At 49.1% G+C, this 16,926-nt stretch overlaps 3 protein-coding genes across 4 annotated transcripts in view; 1 reads left to right on the forward strand and 2 right to left on the reverse strand.

Moving 5' to 3' along the window:
- Positions 1 to 1,399: 1,399 nt before the first annotated feature.
- The window catches only part of twnk (twinkle mtDNA helicase), a 161,369-nt gene continuing 145,842 nt past the window's right edge, over positions 1,400 to 16,926 (reverse strand). The window contains exons 1-7 of one of the 2 annotated variants that reach the window (XM_079756299.1): positions 9,306 to 9,334; positions 8,260 to 8,966; positions 7,024 to 7,732; positions 6,296 to 6,536; positions 5,586 to 5,693; positions 3,311 to 3,452; positions 1,400 to 2,277 (exon numbers count right to left, since the gene is read on the reverse strand). In XM_079756299.1, the coding sequence (XP_079612425.1) occupies positions 1,885 to 2,277; positions 3,311 to 3,452; positions 5,586 to 5,693; positions 6,296 to 6,536; positions 7,024 to 7,732; positions 8,260 to 8,937 (2,271 nt within the window). In that variant the 5' untranslated portion in view covers positions 8,938 to 8,966; positions 9,306 to 9,334 and the 3' untranslated portion in view covers positions 1,400 to 1,884. Of the gene's footprint in view, positions 2,278 to 3,310; positions 3,453 to 5,585; positions 5,694 to 6,295; positions 6,537 to 7,023; positions 7,733 to 8,259; positions 8,967 to 9,305; positions 9,335 to 16,926 lie in introns of those variants that run through there. The other variant, XM_079756300.1, reaches the window with a different exon arrangement.
- On the forward strand, positions 9,597 to 11,143 carry mrpl43 (mitochondrial ribosomal protein L43). Its single transcript, XM_079757109.1, has 3 exons — positions 9,597 to 9,850; positions 10,064 to 10,170; positions 10,712 to 11,143. The coding sequence occupies exons 1-3, from the start codon at positions 9,720 to 9,722 to the stop codon at positions 10,915 to 10,917; spliced, it is 444 nt and encodes a 147-aa protein (XP_079613235.1). The 5' UTR covers positions 9,597 to 9,719; the 3' UTR covers positions 10,918 to 11,143.
- Positions 16,213 to 16,926, reverse strand: part of sema4gb (sema domain, immunoglobulin domain (Ig), transmembrane domain (TM) and short cytoplasmic domain, (semaphorin) 4Gb) — a gene marked incomplete at its 3' end in the record, with an annotated part of 35,022 nt that continues 34,308 nt past the window's right edge. Inside the window, exon 15 of the mRNA XM_079756293.1 lies at positions 16,213 to 16,926. This exon is cut by the window's right edge and continues 311 nt beyond it. Coding sequence (XP_079612419.1) covers positions 16,213 to 16,926 — 714 coding nt within the window.

Below are 16,926 nucleotides of genomic sequence, written 5' to 3' on the forward strand. Positions count from 1 at the left end.
CAGAGAGGGAGGGAGGGAACAGAAAGGGAGGGAGCAGAGAGGGAGGGAGAAGATTGGGGGAAGGGAGGGAGGGAGCAGAGCGGGAGGGAGGGAGCAGAGAGGGAGGGAGGGAGCAGAGAGGGAGGGAGAAGATTGGGGGGAGGGAGGGAGGGAGCAGAGGGAGGGAGCAGAGAGGGAGGGAGAAGATTGGGGGGAGGGAGGGAGGGAGCAGAGGGAGGGAGCAGAGAGGGAGGGAGAAGATTGGGGGGGAGGGAGGGAGGGAGCAGAGAGGGAGGGAGCAGAAAGGGAGGGAGCAGAGAGGGAGGGAGGGAGGGAGGGAGCAGGGTGGGAGGGAGCAGAGAGGGAGGGAGGGAGGGAGCAGAGTGGGAGGGAGGGAGCAGGGTGGGAGAGAGAAGGCTGGGGGGGAGGGAGGGGGGGAGCAGAGGGAGGGAGCAGAAAGGGAGGGAGGGAGGGAGCAGAGAGGGAGGGAGGGAACAGAAAGGGAGGGAGCAGAGAGGGAGGGAGAAGATTGGGGGAAGGGAGGGAGGGAGCAGAGCGGGAGGGAGGGAGCAGAGAGGGAGGGAGGGAGCAGAGAGGGAGGGAGAAGATTGGGGGGAGGGAGGGAGGGAGCAGAGGGAGGGAGCAGAGAGGGAGGGAGAAGATTGGGGGGAGGGAGGGAGGGAGCAGAGGGAGGGAGCAGAGAGGGAGGGAGAAGATTGGGGGGAGGGAGGGAGGGAGCAGAGTGGGAGGGAGGGAGCAGAGAGGGAAGGAGGGATAGAGCAGAGAGGGAGGGAGCAGAGGGAGGGAGCAGAGTGGGAGAGAGAAGGCTGGGGGGGAGGGTGGGGGGGAGCAGAGTGGGAGGGAGGGAGGGAGGGAGGGAGGGAGGGAGGGGGGAGCAGAGAGGGAGGGAGGGAGGGAGGGAGGGATGGTGGTTTATGCTCTATTTCCAAACTCTAAATCCTCTCAAATCTTACATTCAACATAAAAATTAACGTTCTTACTTTTAACTTACCCCCCAACTCTGAGACACGTATGATGCTTTAGCAGAGGAGATTAATTCACTATATTGATTGTATAAAGTATGTAAAGCCAATAAAATATGTCTGCAGTGTTTTTCACTAACTTGCCAGGTCCATCAGTACCATTAAAAGCTTACTTAAAATACAGAACAATTTATTTCAGCAGATAACCCCAATAACTACTGTCTAGACACAGGTAAAGATATGCTGACCTGTAGGCTATTGGTAAATCGGTAAATAGTTTTACAAATTGTTGAGATAACAATCTTGGTCAAGGTCGAGTCAAGTTCATTTTAGATCAGTATCTGTGTGCCTCAGGCGCCCCCTGTTGACCATTCACAGCGACGCAGTTGACAGGGGGTCTATAATTGTTTTAATCAAAACAATTTAGTAGCATTTCATCAACCTTTGTAGTAAAAAAATACAGTAGAGGGCACTGAAACATGCAAGTGCTCATGTCAACGTGTTTAGAGAAACAGCAGTGGTTCATCCTTGAATACTGAACACCACGACTGTATCCCTAGCAGTTAGCATCAAGGGTTTTAACGGAACTGTATACAAACAGGGCAGAACCAGTATACAAAAAGCTTATTCAATTGTCCAAAGGGTTTTGGACGTCCGACTTGAATTTCCTAATCTTATCATCCCTCTGAACAAACTTGTTTCAAACTCCCCAAACTACATGTTGCCATTCGAACATGTATGCACATTTAATACCTCACTTTCTTCATTTCGTTTTTCAGTACCTTGTTCAACATAAGCCACATGATATCCTGTGTGTGAGGATACCGTTCACACCCTACTCCATCCGTAAGCCACATAAGTAATCCTAATCATATGGTTCTAACACCGAGAGGCCGAGGTCGGTCGCACGGCGACCGCTAAATCACCCGTCTCTCTTCAGAGTGGGCCGCCGTCCGGCCGCCGGCGACTGGTCCGGCCCCGCCCCCCGCGAGGCAGCCGTCGCCGCGGCGATGGGGTCCTTCGCGGCGTCCTCCTTCATCGGTTTCGCCTTCGCCTTCGCCTTCTTTGCGGGCGGCACAGCCTCCTCCCGCCTCGCCTCCTCCTCCTCCTCCTCCTCCTCCTTGCTCACCTTCCTCAGCTTGTGTTTGGCCTTGACGGGCGTGGAGAAGGTGAGCGAGGCCTTGAGGAAGTCCAGCGGGAAGATGCCCACGTCGCCGTCGAAGCGGTTCTTGCTGACCTGCAGCGAGCGCCGCCCCGGGCGGGTCACCAGCTTCTTCTCCTGCAGGATCAGCACGTTGTCCGCCTCCTGGCTGGCCTGGACGGACGGACGGACGGACACGGGTCAGTTTTTTTGTTGTTGTTGATCGATTGAAAACTTTATTGATCAACAATCAGCAAGAAGTGTTCAAAAGGATAAAAAATTAAATAAAATAAAGCCCAAAGGCTTGTTTCCATTGTGGTCCTTAACATGGAAGGGGAGAAACAATATGTGGATATAAAACATTAAGGACGAAGGGGATTTAAATAAATAAAACAAGGGATGAGTTCCCAGACAGACAGGCAGACACACAGTTCAATATTCCTAGTACTTCGAGGATCTAATGAGGTCGGTGTACACAGGAGACATGTTTGAGTCTTAAAGAGGTTGAGATGATGCCAACAGGTGTGAGTGTGATTGGCCGTCACGAGCCGTTTGAAAAATTGGTTGTGTTTTAGGGACATCACAAGTGGGAGTGTCCACCTAGATGTACGCTGGATAGATAAGCAACGTTTACTACACTCAATTGGGTATGCTGGTAGACTGATCTGTCCAGCATACATCTAGGTGGACACAGCCACTTGTGATGTCACTAAGGCACAGGGAAGTGCAGATTTTCGGCTATTCACACTCACACCTGGTGGAATAATAACCCCCCTTTAAGATAAGAGTACAATGCCGCTGGTCTCACCGGACTAAAGATTGTTGTCATTCATTGTCAGTCTTGTTTTAAAACTATTCATGAATACGAATATCATACCCCCTGTTTGCATTCATTAAAACCTTATCGATAGCTGCGGCGGACTTCTGTTTTTTGAGCTCAGACACATTGAATTCTGAATATTTGCGCATTTAAAAACACTTAAGCAAGTTAACGAAAGTAATCTAGAGAAAGGTACTTCGTCCCTGCTTGACAAGGATCCGTTTATCAAAAATATGTGGAATAGAAACCAAAATTTCTCAAACATTTTACTATCTCACTAGCCCAATTTAATTCCCGCTATCCGTCTTTTTGTTCCACTTCAGATCCTTTAAACTCTTTAGAGGCGGTACAGCGAGTGCAACGTCACTCGCTGTGCGGCACACTTACTTTAGCCGAGCCAAAGATGGAGGCCGTCTGCAGCTCGCGGTCGTCCTCCTCTTTCCGGGGGTGGATGATCAGGGTGACGTGGCAGCAGCTGTTGGTGGCGAACTTCCGGAACGCTCCGACGATGTGGTCCTGGACGGCGAATCTGCACCGCATACAGGCAGTTAGCCAGATGTTCCGTCGCGCATAACGTACAGAGGGTTATAACTGCTTAAAGCTAGGGTGGGTAATTTTTTACTGTAATATTTGGCAAAACTGTCATAATAGCCAGTCAGCTATATGTAGGTGAAGAGGTCTGAGAATATCTGCTCATCACTTTGCTCTCCCCTGCCTCTGTGTGCCGCCCCCAAATATTGCCACCGCTCATGTACACTTTGACCAATCAGAGCGAGGCTCTGATTCTCCGTTCTTATTGGCTGTGGGACTGTCCGTTCACCTTGGCAACGACGTTGGTGCGTCAGGAGCCTAGCAGTCTGACAGTTTTGCACTACTACGGCGGACAACAAATGAATAGCAATGTCAACATCAACGGCCCCTAAATTTCCCATTCCCCGGATACCAACAACTAACACCGCTAAGACAGCAAAAAAAAGAGGAAAGACACTTGTTGAAAGGAAAGCTACTAAAAGGGAGGCGGAGAGAGCTCGAAATAAAACCAGAGTAAACATTGGCGTGGCTTATGAGCGACGGAGAGTTACGTGCCCTGAAAAACTTAAAATCGGACACTGAGATGGCTACATTTCTTATAGACAGGTAAGGAATAGTGATATCTCGCCATGGTATATTGTGAAGAATATGTAAAGTGTCGGCTGGTATGGTTTTTTACTAGGCAAAGCCACGATAACCGCTACATTACGGTTCTGTAATGTAACCGTTTCAGTACGGTACCGTAGGATGTCTTGCATCAGCCCATTGTTCTTTTCCGGTCCGTTTTATGTGTTAGTTACGGTCACACTAACCTGGCGGAATAACACAGAGATTGTGCTCACACGTCGCCTAGGCCTCAACTCAACTGTGGATAATGTCCGAGTCACGTTTGTGTAAAAGCTACTTTGACACAACTGCCAAGATAAGCACAGCGAGGGAAGTGTAACATAGGATATTCAATGTTCCATGTGAAATGTACATTTACTTATTATACATTTATACTGACAATTGGCTCCCCTGATTTTTTTTGTTAAAGTATGACATGAAATAAACATACCTGCTCATTTGTGATTCGATGGAATTCGGTGGAAACATGGCCCGTGTCCTCTTGCCCTACCCTGTCAAGACCTCCCTGACCGCGACCTCGTCCCCTTCCTCTGCCCCTGCCTCGTCCCCTAGGCTGCCTGCCTCTAGCAGCAGGCCGTCCGCTGACCCTATATATCCCACGTCCTGTGCTGCTAGGACCTGGGACATGATCGTCCCCAGACTCATCTGGGCTCTCTTCTTGTACACTCTTATAATGCAAAAAATAAGCGTTATTATAGTATAATTCATCACTTCAAACCGTCAGTATACAATATTGATGACCAGGTTACTAGCTCTGGCAGCTTATGCTAATGAATTACAGTTGCAATTAGTTTGCTATCTTGCTTGGCCGATACAGCTACTTTTCTTAGGCCTACCAGCGCAATTACAATGATTTTAAGACAACATACATGGTATGTCTGTGAGTAAGACGTTGATGCTCAATATGTACTTATGTAGTTATCAGCACTAATGTTTAATTACCTCGGAATCGGACATGGTGTTTCGTCTTCCTATCAATTTAACTGAATTCACATGAACGCGCATAACTGACGTTCGGAGGGAGGAGCTACAGCAGGGAGGGACCAGAGAGAACACAACGGAATCTCAACCGCTGTTTTCTCCCAAATTACCCACCCTAGCTTTAATTAACCCTGGCATGAAAATTGCTGTGGCCCATTTACACAGCTACTTATTAAAGAAATCTATAGTTTGACACAAAATATAACAACGAATTACTTATAGTTACTCCATTAAAAACAAATAAAAATATTTTTCCTGGACGAAAATATCTTATTGCTTCCGCAAAAAAAAGAAAAAAAGTATATTAGATCAGAGGTGCGACCATAGCGACGGTCTGTTGTTCTTAGCGGTGGTATTCTATTCAAAATAACAGCCCATATAACGCTGTAATTGACCTTTCAGAAAAGAGTTTCAACAAAGCCAGGTACAAAAGACGGTAAATAGCAGTCAACTCTACATTCTACTACACTCATCTCATACAAAAGGAGGCACACACATTTAGCATGAAAGTATTCCCACTGACTTGTCGACAGAGAGGTTCTCCTGGCCCATCATGAACTGCAGGTTGTCGATGACCACGTGGTTGATGTCATACAGGTAGATGGCGTGCTGCATGGTGTCCAACACCGTCCTACAAACAGCAGGGACATGGGACAATGCATTGTCATGCTTTGCTTTCGCAATACCTGTATGATCGACTCTTGTTTACTGAAGTTATCAAGTTATACGAGTATAACCCTAACCCTTATTTTAAATAAAATACATTTCTTTAAATCAGAAATGTCAATGTTATCTAAGTGGAAGCTAATTAATGGTACCATCCTACATAACACGTTTCAGTGTATTCACCGATAGTCCAGCATTCTGTTCGGTAACATTCACTCACAGAATAATTGCGGACACCTCAAAAATCGGAATATCGCATCGCAACATCTACAGATGCGCGTCATTAACCCTAGAATCACAATATCTATCGCATCGGCATTCAAAGATCACAACATATATATTAGCCATGCTGGGCTTGCTCTTGTATCTTCTCACAACCTTACGATAGTGAAGCACATCTTTAACACTAGAATTGCAATATCTATTGTATCGCATTGAAAAATCAAAACATTTGTTAGCCATGCTGGGCTTGCTCTGTGTCATCTCAGCTCACCATCATGAGGTCGTGAGACGAGACCAGAGCCAGCCCCTAATCAGCCGGGGTCCGGGGGGTGGGGGGGGACCTACTTGATGTTCTGCTGGCCGTGGAAGGTCATGAAGTAGAGCGGCAGCTCCTCGAACTGGTCGGCCCAGTAGTCGTAGCGCTCCAGGTTGTCCTCCAGCCGCTGCATGGAGAACTGGGTGAGCATGATCTTGGCCAGACGCACGTTGTTGATCTCGAAGCTGCCCCACAGCGTGTTCACGCCCTGCATGCACAGGTCCAGAGCCACCTCGCTGATGAAGGTGGTCTTCCCGCTGCCCGTGGGACCTGGGAGACGGAGAGCTCGGGTCAGTCACAGGAGAAGGGGATGCTTTAAAAGAGTAAGCAGCTAATCGCATGAGAGATGCTGTTATATGGACCATTGTAAAATAACTAAAAAGGACCGAAACACGAGTATAGACTTCCATTCATACCATATTTTTCATTATGCATTTCACACAATGTATATAAATGTACTTTTCACTTTACTCTTGATTAACAGTCTCAAGAATACCAAATTTCCCCCTTGAGGAGATATTATCTCATCTCCTCATCAATGACACTAAACGTTTTTTTACTAATAGCTCCCTCTCAAGAACTCCGAGGCTAAAACAAAGCAGATTACGTTTGACCGTGTTCCCCCTGGGAACATCTAATCCCCCGATGTGATTGGTTGATACAACCTTATCCTATTTCATGATTGAAAAAAAGAAGCCTGAAAAAGCGTAGCAAGTGTGTGAGCTCTGTATACGTGCGTGAGTGTGTGAGTTCTGACCCGTGAACACGGTGAGCTCCCCCTTGCGGTGGCCCTTCAGGATGCGGTTCAGCTCGGGGAAGCGGCTCCACTTCACGCCCGCCACCTGCTCCGTGTTGGCCAGCTCGCCGTACACGTCGTCCCGCAGCTGCCGGAACGACACGATGGACTTGTGCACGGCGGGGATGGCGCCCTTGACCACGCGCGCCAGGTTCTTCCCCAGGGCCAGCGCCTGGGCCGGCCGTGGCTGGTCCTCGCCGGGCCGCACCAGGCTGCAGCGCCGCAGGCCCAGCTTGCGCGAGAAGATGCGCGAGGCCTCCCAGGCCCGCATGTCCCCGCCCAGCCACAAGGTGACCCGCCTGAACTGCTCCAGGTAGGGCAGCAGCGACGGCGGCAGGCGGCTGTTGCCGCGCGGCAGGGCCACCGCCGGCAGCCCCGCTCCCTGGCTGACCGCCAGCACGTCCAGCTCGCTGCCCGTCAGCACCACCTCGGCGTCGGGCCGCCCCACCAGTGGCAGGCCGAACAGGTTGTGGTAGGAGCTGCTCCGGGGGACGGTGGTCTCCGTGTACCCCACGCCCCCGGGGTCCGTGGCGCTGGGCTGGGCGGAGAGGAGCTTCACCCCCTTCAGCGCGGAGGAGGGCCCCCCGAACCAGGGGAAGACCAGGCTCCGGGTGGGCTTGAAGAACCGCACGCCGAACTTCTTGAGGGTGGCGTTGGTGATCTTGGTGATCTGGAACCAGAGGGGAACGTTGGGTTAGTCGTCGTGACATGGTCATTTGTGGTGCTTTAACACAAACTCATTTACATTTAGGGCATTTAGCAGATGCTTTGGTCCAAAATGACTTAATGAACGGTTCATACACCGACGGCAGAGTCTACCATGCAAGGCGACAGACAGCTCGTCGTGATCAGTTAGGGTTAGGTGTCTTGCTCAAGGACACCTCAACACGCTAGAAGGAACCGGGGTACGAACTAGCAACCTTCCGGTTACAAGTCAACCCGCTCTACCTCCAGAGCTAAGCCGACGCTCAAAACTCCACAACATCTCTCGTCTTTATAACAATGCATGATCTCTATCAAAACACAACAGCCTGTTCACGCTCCAGTATCAGTTTACATTTATTATTTCAAGAAACACGAGTTTTGCTCACTGTCATGTGATCGAAAGAAGCTGTAACGAGAATTACAAATGAACCTGCAATCCATCAACGTGCAAGATCTACCTTCCACATCCTGTAAAGAACAAGACACCCGTACCTGGAACATGGACTTCACCAGCTGGGCCTCCTCATCCGCCAGCTCAGAGAAGGGAACGGAGCTGCCCCAAAACCGGTGCACCTCTGCCAGCTCCCTGGCCCTCTCCTCCTGCTCCCCCGGGGTCTCCCCGTAGCCCAGCAGGACGTGGCTGCTGAGGAACGGCTGCCCGTCCTTCTGCATCACCTCCAGGCAGTCCTGGAGGTCCTCCCAGCTGCCCTCCGCCAGCGTGTCCTTACAAAGGAACTGCCCCGTGGTTTTGTCTATGAACATCGAGTAGGTGTCCTTCGTCGGGACCGCCCCGGGTTCCCCCGATGGCTCCACGAAGAGGCTGGGCACGTGGAGGCAGCTGTAGCCATCGTGGAAGGGAACCTCTTTGGACCGGAGATACTGCTTGATGTCGGAGACCGTGATGGGATTCACCGGGAAATCCACGGTAGACTTTGCGTCACTTTTGAGACCCCTGGATACAGTGAGAGGGAGGTGGTACGTCGTGCCACGCAACAAGTCTGTCCTTTGATGTTGCAAACAAGGAGCAGCAGTTAGTCTGTGAGCATGCCCATGGAGTAGGAATCTCAAACACAGAGACGACTGGTGTCTTTGTTGCACAAGCCTTTGGGAGCCACGGGGGACAACGTGCAGCAGGCAGGCGGTGCCTCTCAGCACCAGGCTTCTCCACATCGCTGCTGTTCAAGGGTCCGACATTGAACCTGCAACACATGGGATATAACGTGGTAATCCACTGTAACATCGCACTTGGTTAAACATAATGGACCACACATACACGATTCATTTAGATACAGTCTAATAGTCTCTGTCTTCTGGAGGACATGACATGCCATTCATTTATTTGTTGAATCGGGGATGCTATGCAATGACCTCGTATCAGGGGTATTATAAAGGGCAGGATAACGGATATGAAGTAAATGCATAAGGAATAGAATACGACAGTTATGTTGAATTGCAGATATCATGCATCAGGACAGAACAGAAGCAGCAGCCGGTTTAAACTAGAGGGCCATTCAACGAAAATATAGATATTTTCTTACCCGTTCTCCTCAGAGCTTTGATCTTCTCCTCACCCATGCTTTCGGACGCGGGCTTTATGGTACGTCATCAAAATAAGTCCGCCTGAACCAACTTCTTCCCTTTACAGAGCCACCTCAACCGTTATCTTGTAATTAATTATATACACTGGATATTTAATGTTTATTTATTAATAGATTCACAAATGTCAATAATACTTTAATTTAGTGAACGGCAATCTTTAATTTGAAACTATTCACTTCGCTCCGTCGGCGTTGTGTTTCCCCCGGAATACATTCTGGATGCACCGCATCTTGTACATGGCCGTCGATTCGTCCTCTGTACATTTGGTCTTTATATCACTGTATTGATATATATATTTTTAAGTCGGTGGGGTGGTATTAAATAATCCTCCACATTTAATAGGACGTTGTAAAATGACGTCTAGAGGTACACCGAGTCGCTTCCTCCAAAGTGTTCTGCAGAACGGCGTCGGCCGATATGTCTGTCAGCTGAAACGCATCTCGATCATCTTCTCCAAAAACGCTCAGAGTTCATTAGGAGTCAGGTGAGAAGATGATGATGATGATGATGATGATCTGTGGTGTGATGAAGGGAGCACGAAAGTGTTGGACGGGGTCGTAACTGTGAACGCCTGTACTTCTGCGGAGAATGGAGAATACAGTGGACACAGCCAGGGTCTCTCCTCAGTCATATCTGGAGATGCATAGATAAAGTCCGATCAAGGCTCACTGACTGCAACTTATTTTGTTTTTTTCAGGGAATTTATTGAAGAAGGTGTGGTGGATTATGCGAAGACGAACCCTGGAACCGTGGTGTACGTTTCTCCGAACACAAGCAGGATACCCAAGATAGTTGCCGAGTATCGTAAGTAGGCCTACCTGTTAGAACAACCATGCATATACTTGTTCTGGAATATGTATGATATCTCCCTTACTATGAAGATCATTTCTAAAAAATCGAATGATTTGTAATAGCTAGAAAAGGGATGGTTTATCATGTATCAGCGACCAAGTGTATGCTGAATGTATCATGACTATTCTAACCGAATATTTTTGACAAACCTACTAACTTCCCTTATTAAAGCTTGGGATTCGTGGGCAACGGGTGATTGAACGGTGGTTGATTGTAATGAAAATCACTCACCCATCGAAAGTGGCTGTGTGTAGTATCACACTATTCTGTCACTGCCCACGGTTACCTGTAGAGGGCGCTGTAATATCATCTACACATAAGACTTGATTGGCACTGGGCCATTCGCATAACACATGTTCATTTATTCACACAGTGGAGCGGTGTGAATATAATTAGTAAGAACATATTAGATCTCAAGGAGCTGTTAATGCCATATGTCAAAATGCCGACATTTTATAAAAAAAATAACACCTGCATTCTTATCTCTGTGCAGTGAACGGCAACGTGCGAGAGGAAATGGTCACAAGCAAATCATCCAAGGAGATCTTAGAACTCATAAACAAGCTGACCAACCAGTCTGGTCTGGATGTCATCCGTCTCCGCAAGCCCTTCCACACGGACAGCCCCAGTATCCAGGGCCAGTGGCACCCCTTCACCAACAGAGCCCCATCCATCGGACCAATCAGACCGCTACCCTGAAGGACTACAGCGACTCAACCTGGGCTCGATGGAGACTAAACCGGAGTCAGACGATGCACCCGAGACTGGTTATTTGTATCATTGTTGAGGATGGTTTCTTGTCTGGGTTCCTTGAGCTTCTTGATTATGATCTCACTCCTCATATGTTGAGGTACGGCAAATGGGTTGACTTATGGAGTGGATCTCAATGTTGGAGCACCTTTCTACTGCGAACAGCAGCTGTAACTTAAGATGATTGAAATAAACCTTTTTGGAGTATGATGTTCTGATTAAATCCTTGATTCTCTTTGAAGGGCTGATAGGAAGGCTTCGCTTTTCCATGCCAATGTTTATAAATGGACTGCATTTTTATAGCGCTGTCTAACCAGTGGTCCCTCAAAGCCCTTTACAATCTGGCCTAACATTCACCCATTCATGCATACATTCACACACCGAAGGCGGTGTCAACCATGAAAGACTTAACACACCAAACAAAATGCAGATATGGACATTTTTGTTTATTCTTATTTGGCAGATATAGACAATGATACACTTTTAACACTTGATGTTAATCCAATTTGGGTTAGGTATGCACAACTAATGACACATTACCCACACATTCAAATGATCGGAGACAGCTGATTGACCAGTCGACCTTCCTGATGCTTGGAAGGGCAACCTCTCCCTCCCCCACCCTAACCTCACTGCCTCCCCCCCACCGACCCCCAGGAGTTGATTGGGCCAGTTTGCCCCAGGGTGGTTGAACAAACAAAGCAGCTCTCTGCTCGCTTTGCTATTTTCCAAATCTAAAAATAAAGAGGACTTCAATCCATCATCATTTGGACAGAATGCTGCACGCATCTGCCCTCGTTTCACCCTTCCTGTGTATGTGTGTGTGTGTGTGTGTGTGTGTGTGTGTGTGTGTGTGTGTGGCGCCTACCAGGCCAGAATACCAAGTAAGCACGTGCTCGTCGGGAATACAGATGAGTGAAGTGTTGCAGCGCTGGGGAATGGACTTTAGTGATGACTGGGGCGATTCCTTGGCGTTCTGATGAGGGATGGCTTCCAGCCCGACTGGTATGAAGAACCCGTCTCAGTTGGAGATGGCGGAGCAGCTGTGAAAAATAGATTTCTGCAGAGGGCAGCGAGAGTGTGCGGTGACTGTCTAGGAGATTGGGGAATCGTGACAGTCTAGAACAAGGGGACTTTACACAGCTGCAGCAGTGGTACTGTGTTGATTTCCACCAACAGCCTGTGTGTGTTTGTGTGTGTGTGTGTGTGTGAGTGGTTATGGGGACCTTGTTGGATAATTAATGGCCACAGAGCTGCCAGCTTCCTACTGAATTGATTCATCAGTAGACCAACTTTAATACAGCATATAAAGAGAAACAGCTGGACTGGGAGAAGTAGAAAATACATTTTTTGAGCGTCACGATCTGAAAAGGGACCACCATCTTGAGCAAAATATACCATAGAAAAGCCCACCAAGGCATGAACAACCATGGCGCCAATATGAAAATATTTATTCCGTTTTTTGTTGTTTTGTATCAAATTATCTTGCACTAAAAACCGTCCAACTTTTTCCCTTGGGAAAATTGATACAACAGCAACATCAAGCATCACGACACATCACAACCAAGCTCCTTGATGCTAAATGACAGCATGTGGCTGGCCACTAGCGTTGCAACACTCTCTGAACAGAGATGCTGTTGCTTAGCTACTACCTTGCGCTAGAATTAGCTCCTTTTCTGAGGCCTCCTCCATGGGTTTTTTAGTTGTTGTCACTGCATTATATATATCTATATATAGATTTTTTAATCTCATCGAATTTTGTCATAAAAGCTTCATAAATAGAAGGCCTGTTAAGCCCTTTTAGACTATACATTTGATAACTGGCTGTATGAATTGACTTGAATTGAATTGAGATGAATCGAATGGAATTGAATTGAATTAAGTCAAATCGAATGGGTGACCGATTGGCTCCAGGGGGTTCAGGAGCGATAGGCTGGGGCAGAAGGGCCCGTGACAACCCTCCTTCTCCCCCCGCGTACCGGCAGTGTGAGCCGACAGAATCGGATCCGTGTGTGTGAACATGTTTCCTGGGAAATCTGGCTGACATTCCCTCAGGGGTACTGACACAGAAAATGATTACGTTTTCCTTTTCTCGCAAGATGATGCAAAGTGGTTCATGCCTGTGCAAAGGACAGCAGGAATGAAATATATATGGAAATAAATATAACATGGTATATAAATTACAAATAGGTAGTAACTGTTATCTTAAGCTATTGTATAGTACGCAGGCTTACATTTCAAAATAATACCAATACTATACACAGTCAGCTAAGATTGTTGTCGTTTACGAAAAGGTAGAACCACGTTAAAGTTGTTTCAACAAAAGTGCAAATCGTGACGTCTCTTGTGAAAACGGCAGTTTCTTTGGCCACACGATCCAAGGCTGGTTCTTCCAGGGTTGGCGGTCCTCAGCATGGTCCGCAGGCCTAACGTGGACCTCCGTCGACGGGGAGCCTGACGTGTCTTTGTGTACAGAGAGAAACAGAAGGGAAGAATGCTTTCCATTGATCTTTCTGACCGCAGGAGAACACACAACACCATGTCCTGTTTCCATGCCTGTTGTAAACAGAGTCCTTCAGAGTGATGAAAAGAGAATATTCCTGTTGTGTTTTCCATTCACTGGAAGAGCCGGAAAAGCTATGAAAAAAAGACAAAACAACTATTGCTTTGCCTATAATTAATCAAAAAGCAGGTCTACCTCACCTCTGGACTCATACCTTGTTCCTAATTAACCAAACCAGCAAATCACACTGTCAAACAGTGTGTGTGTGTGTGTGTGTGTGTGTGTGCGTGTGCGTGTGTGCGTGTGTGCACGTGTGTGTGTGTGTGTGATAAATCACAAGTCTTTGGCTCGTAAGCCAAACATTTAAATGCTAATCCGGCAGCAGTAGCAGGAACCCACATTCCATAATCCTTCTCATCGCAAATTACAAGCAGCACAGGACAGGAGCTCTTTGGGGAGAAGGAAGAGCACTTCTAATTGATTAGTGGCTATCCTAGCAATTTGTGAGCTAATAGTGGAGACCTTGAGAGATGGCAGGCAGGTTACAATGGAGAGAGAAGGGGTGGGGGGAGAGAGAGATGATGAGAGGGTGATCGAGAGAGAGAGTGTGCCGGTGAGAGAGACTGGGTGAGAGAGACAGGGTGAGAGAGTTAGGGTATCGGAAAGATAGAGTGAGGGTGAGAGATGGAGTGAGGGTGAGAGAGCGACAAGGTGAGAGAGAGAGAGAGAGAGAGAGAGAGAGAGAGAGAGAGAGAGAGAGGGTGAGACAGATGAGAGGGAGAGAGATAGAGGGTGAGAGAAAGGTTAGAGAAGATCGGTCAGCTTTGATCCACCTGGTGCCTCCCATTGGATCAAATTCAGATCGAACTCCACATCCCCCGGTACAGACCCCCAATCAATGAAGGATCCTCTGGGTCTGCCAACTGTTATCAAACAGGGCCGGTATGTTATCCCTGGTGCCTCACCCCATTAATCTAACACACTCGCTGCTTTCAATCTCCTGTCCTCTCTCTCTCTACCCCTCTCTCCTGCTGTCTCTCTCTCTCAGCGGCCAGCCAGGGGACAAGCTTCTGCTGTCGCTCATGTCGTGACGGACACACAACCCGGGTGCCGGGAGCCTCCAGGGAGCCCACCAGCGCTGACTCAGCAAGAGGGAACACACACGCAGCCAATCGATCCGCCAATGGCCAGGACAGCCCTGTAATGGCGGGCTCCTCAAGTGCAAGGTTACACTCCTTTTAAAGCTAATTAGTACAGATGTAAAGCCATTACGGTCCTTCCAAACCAAGGTCATTCGGTGAGCCCTTTCCAAAAGGTGATGGTTGTTTTAGTACTGCACTGACGTCAGATAAAGGCTGAGGGCATTTGGGGGGGTGGGGACTGGGTTGCCATGACGCAGGTTTGTCAGTCTGAAGGTCCTTTACTTTGTACATGTGGCTTTGGGCATGTCGCCAGCATCGGATGGTCATGGCAAGGAACACAATACACACTAATTTGCCCTTGTTTCTCTCAGGGTTATTTTTTAAAAAAAGTATATTTTAAAAAGAAAAGTATTTTTTAAAGAGTGCACATTTTTTCAACGACAAAATGTGATTTGAGATAAGTTATGGATAAGTATCGGTCACTCTGTTAACAACAGCTTTAAAAAAGTGTTGAAAGGGAAAGTGAGGTACGTCACGATGACGCATCCCAAAAGACGAATGTATCAGTGATCCGTCCTGATTTTCTCCGCTCCACTCACCAGAGACACTCTGTGACCCCAGGAGGTCCCTGCAGCAACATGGTGTCAGCAGGTGTCATTGATTAATAATCAACCCGACCCTGTTCCACATGCTGAACTACCGCTGCTAATAGGACAGTCCTCCTCCCACTCACTCAGAAAAAACCAACGAGAACCAGGTCAGTAGAAAAAAAGAAAAGTAGTTTTGATTTTGCTACCATTCGGACCAATCGCACCGCTACTATTTGCTATAACAGTTATGCTATATATACCAGTTATGTACACAAAGGTGGTTTAAAATATGCTTTGTCTTAAAGTAAGATTCATCTAACAAGCTGTGCTTCAATGGAGCGGGTTCCTCTGAATCTCTGAGTGTCTCTTAAAATAAACAATCCCATCTCCCATTTGGTTTTGACTGTTTCCAACAGTACACAGATGATACACTTGACTTCCGTAGTGCCGCTTTCCAAGCTATTTTGGCCACTTAAGAGTTAAACGTGCCTCTGATTCACCCACTCAACCACGCATCGCACCGCTCTCAAATGATTTCAGAGAGATCATCGGTTAACCGGTGTGTTGCTCAAAGGCACCTAGGTCTTTCCAAGGGTCTTTGAGTCACTGATCCGTTTCCCACTCCCTGCTGAGGTAGGATCGTTTCAACTTGCATCCTCGTTGCCTTAGTGTGACTCAATGAGGCCATTTCACACGGTACCGTCAGGCCGGTGTCCCACATGTGTTTCACAGCTTTTCCTCTCAATGTAAATGAAGTTAAGGATCCTCCAGTGTGGACTGAAATACACGGGCAGCGTTTCCAAAGAGTCACGGCAGGGGGGGACGGACGGGATATTCCAGTTCAGACCAAGCCAACATGGACAGTAACACTGTAGAAACCACAACAGCGTCAGCCACCCTCTCATTTAACCCCAGTTAGTCCTCCCTGCCACAAGGGGTCGCTCTCGGGGGATAAATCATAAACAGACAAACGGCGGTGCCTAAGCTGCGAGGGGGGCGGAGGCGGAGCCTAAATGGAGCTCTCGTCGGGCAGCACGTCCAGCTGCGTGTGCTTCCTCTGCTCCAGGATGCGGTTGAGCTCCTCGGTGAAGGAGTGGTAGAGCGGCGAGGTGCCCTCCTGGTCCACCTGCCGCAGCAGCACGTAGCTGTTCCCGTTCATCTTGCGCAGCACCGACGGCAGCGTGCCCGACAGCCCGTTGGCGAACTCGGGCGGCGGCGGCGGCGGCGGAGCCGAGTGCGCCGACAGGGGCAAGGGCGGGGCCGCGGGCGGCGTCTCGCACGGCGACACCTGTCCGCGCCCCTGGCCCGCCACGATCTGCAGGAAGCCGTCCATGGGGTCGTCCAGGCTGGACAGCGAGTCGGAGCGCTGGGCGCCCAGCCGCCCGTTGCAGTGGCCCGAGACGGTGCGGAGCTCCAGCGGGGAGCTGCTCCGCCGCAGCCCCTCCGTCTCGCCCAGGATCTGCAGCCCCTGCTGGGAGAACTTGCGGGTGCGTCGGCGGCGGTCGCCGGCGGCCGTGCAGCAGCCGACGTACAGCAGCACCACGGTGAGCACCAGGCACAGCCCGCCCAGCACGGCCACCAGAGAGACGTACACCGCCTCCATGTGCCGGTACGTCCCCGACCCGGACGCCGAGGGCAGCGGGGCGGGGGGGGAGGGCAGCGGGCGCTCGGTGGGGCCGCCGGTGGCCACGGGGGTTTCCGTGGGGTCGGGCGTCGGCGACGG

The sequence above is a fragment of the Pollachius pollachius genome, assembly GCF_949987615.1.
Source record: "Pollachius pollachius genome assembly, chromosome: 19".
NCBI lineage: Eukaryota > Metazoa > Chordata > Actinopteri > Gadiformes > Gadidae > Pollachius > Pollachius pollachius.

Bases quoted from the DNA above. Each gene is read 5' to 3' on its own strand.
- mrpl43 (XM_079757109.1), top strand. From the start codon at position 9,720: ATGACGTCTAGAGGTACACCGAGTCGCTTCCTCCAAAGTGTTCTGCAG. The intron at 9,851-10,063 runs GTGAGAAGATGA...TGTTTTTTTCAG, and splicing joins CAGAGTTCATTAGGAGTCAG to GGAATTTATTGAAGAAGGTG. The intron at 10,171-10,711 runs GTAAGTAGGCCT...ATCTCTGTGCAG, and splicing joins CAAGATAGTTGCCGAGTATC to TGAACGGCAACGTGCGAGAG.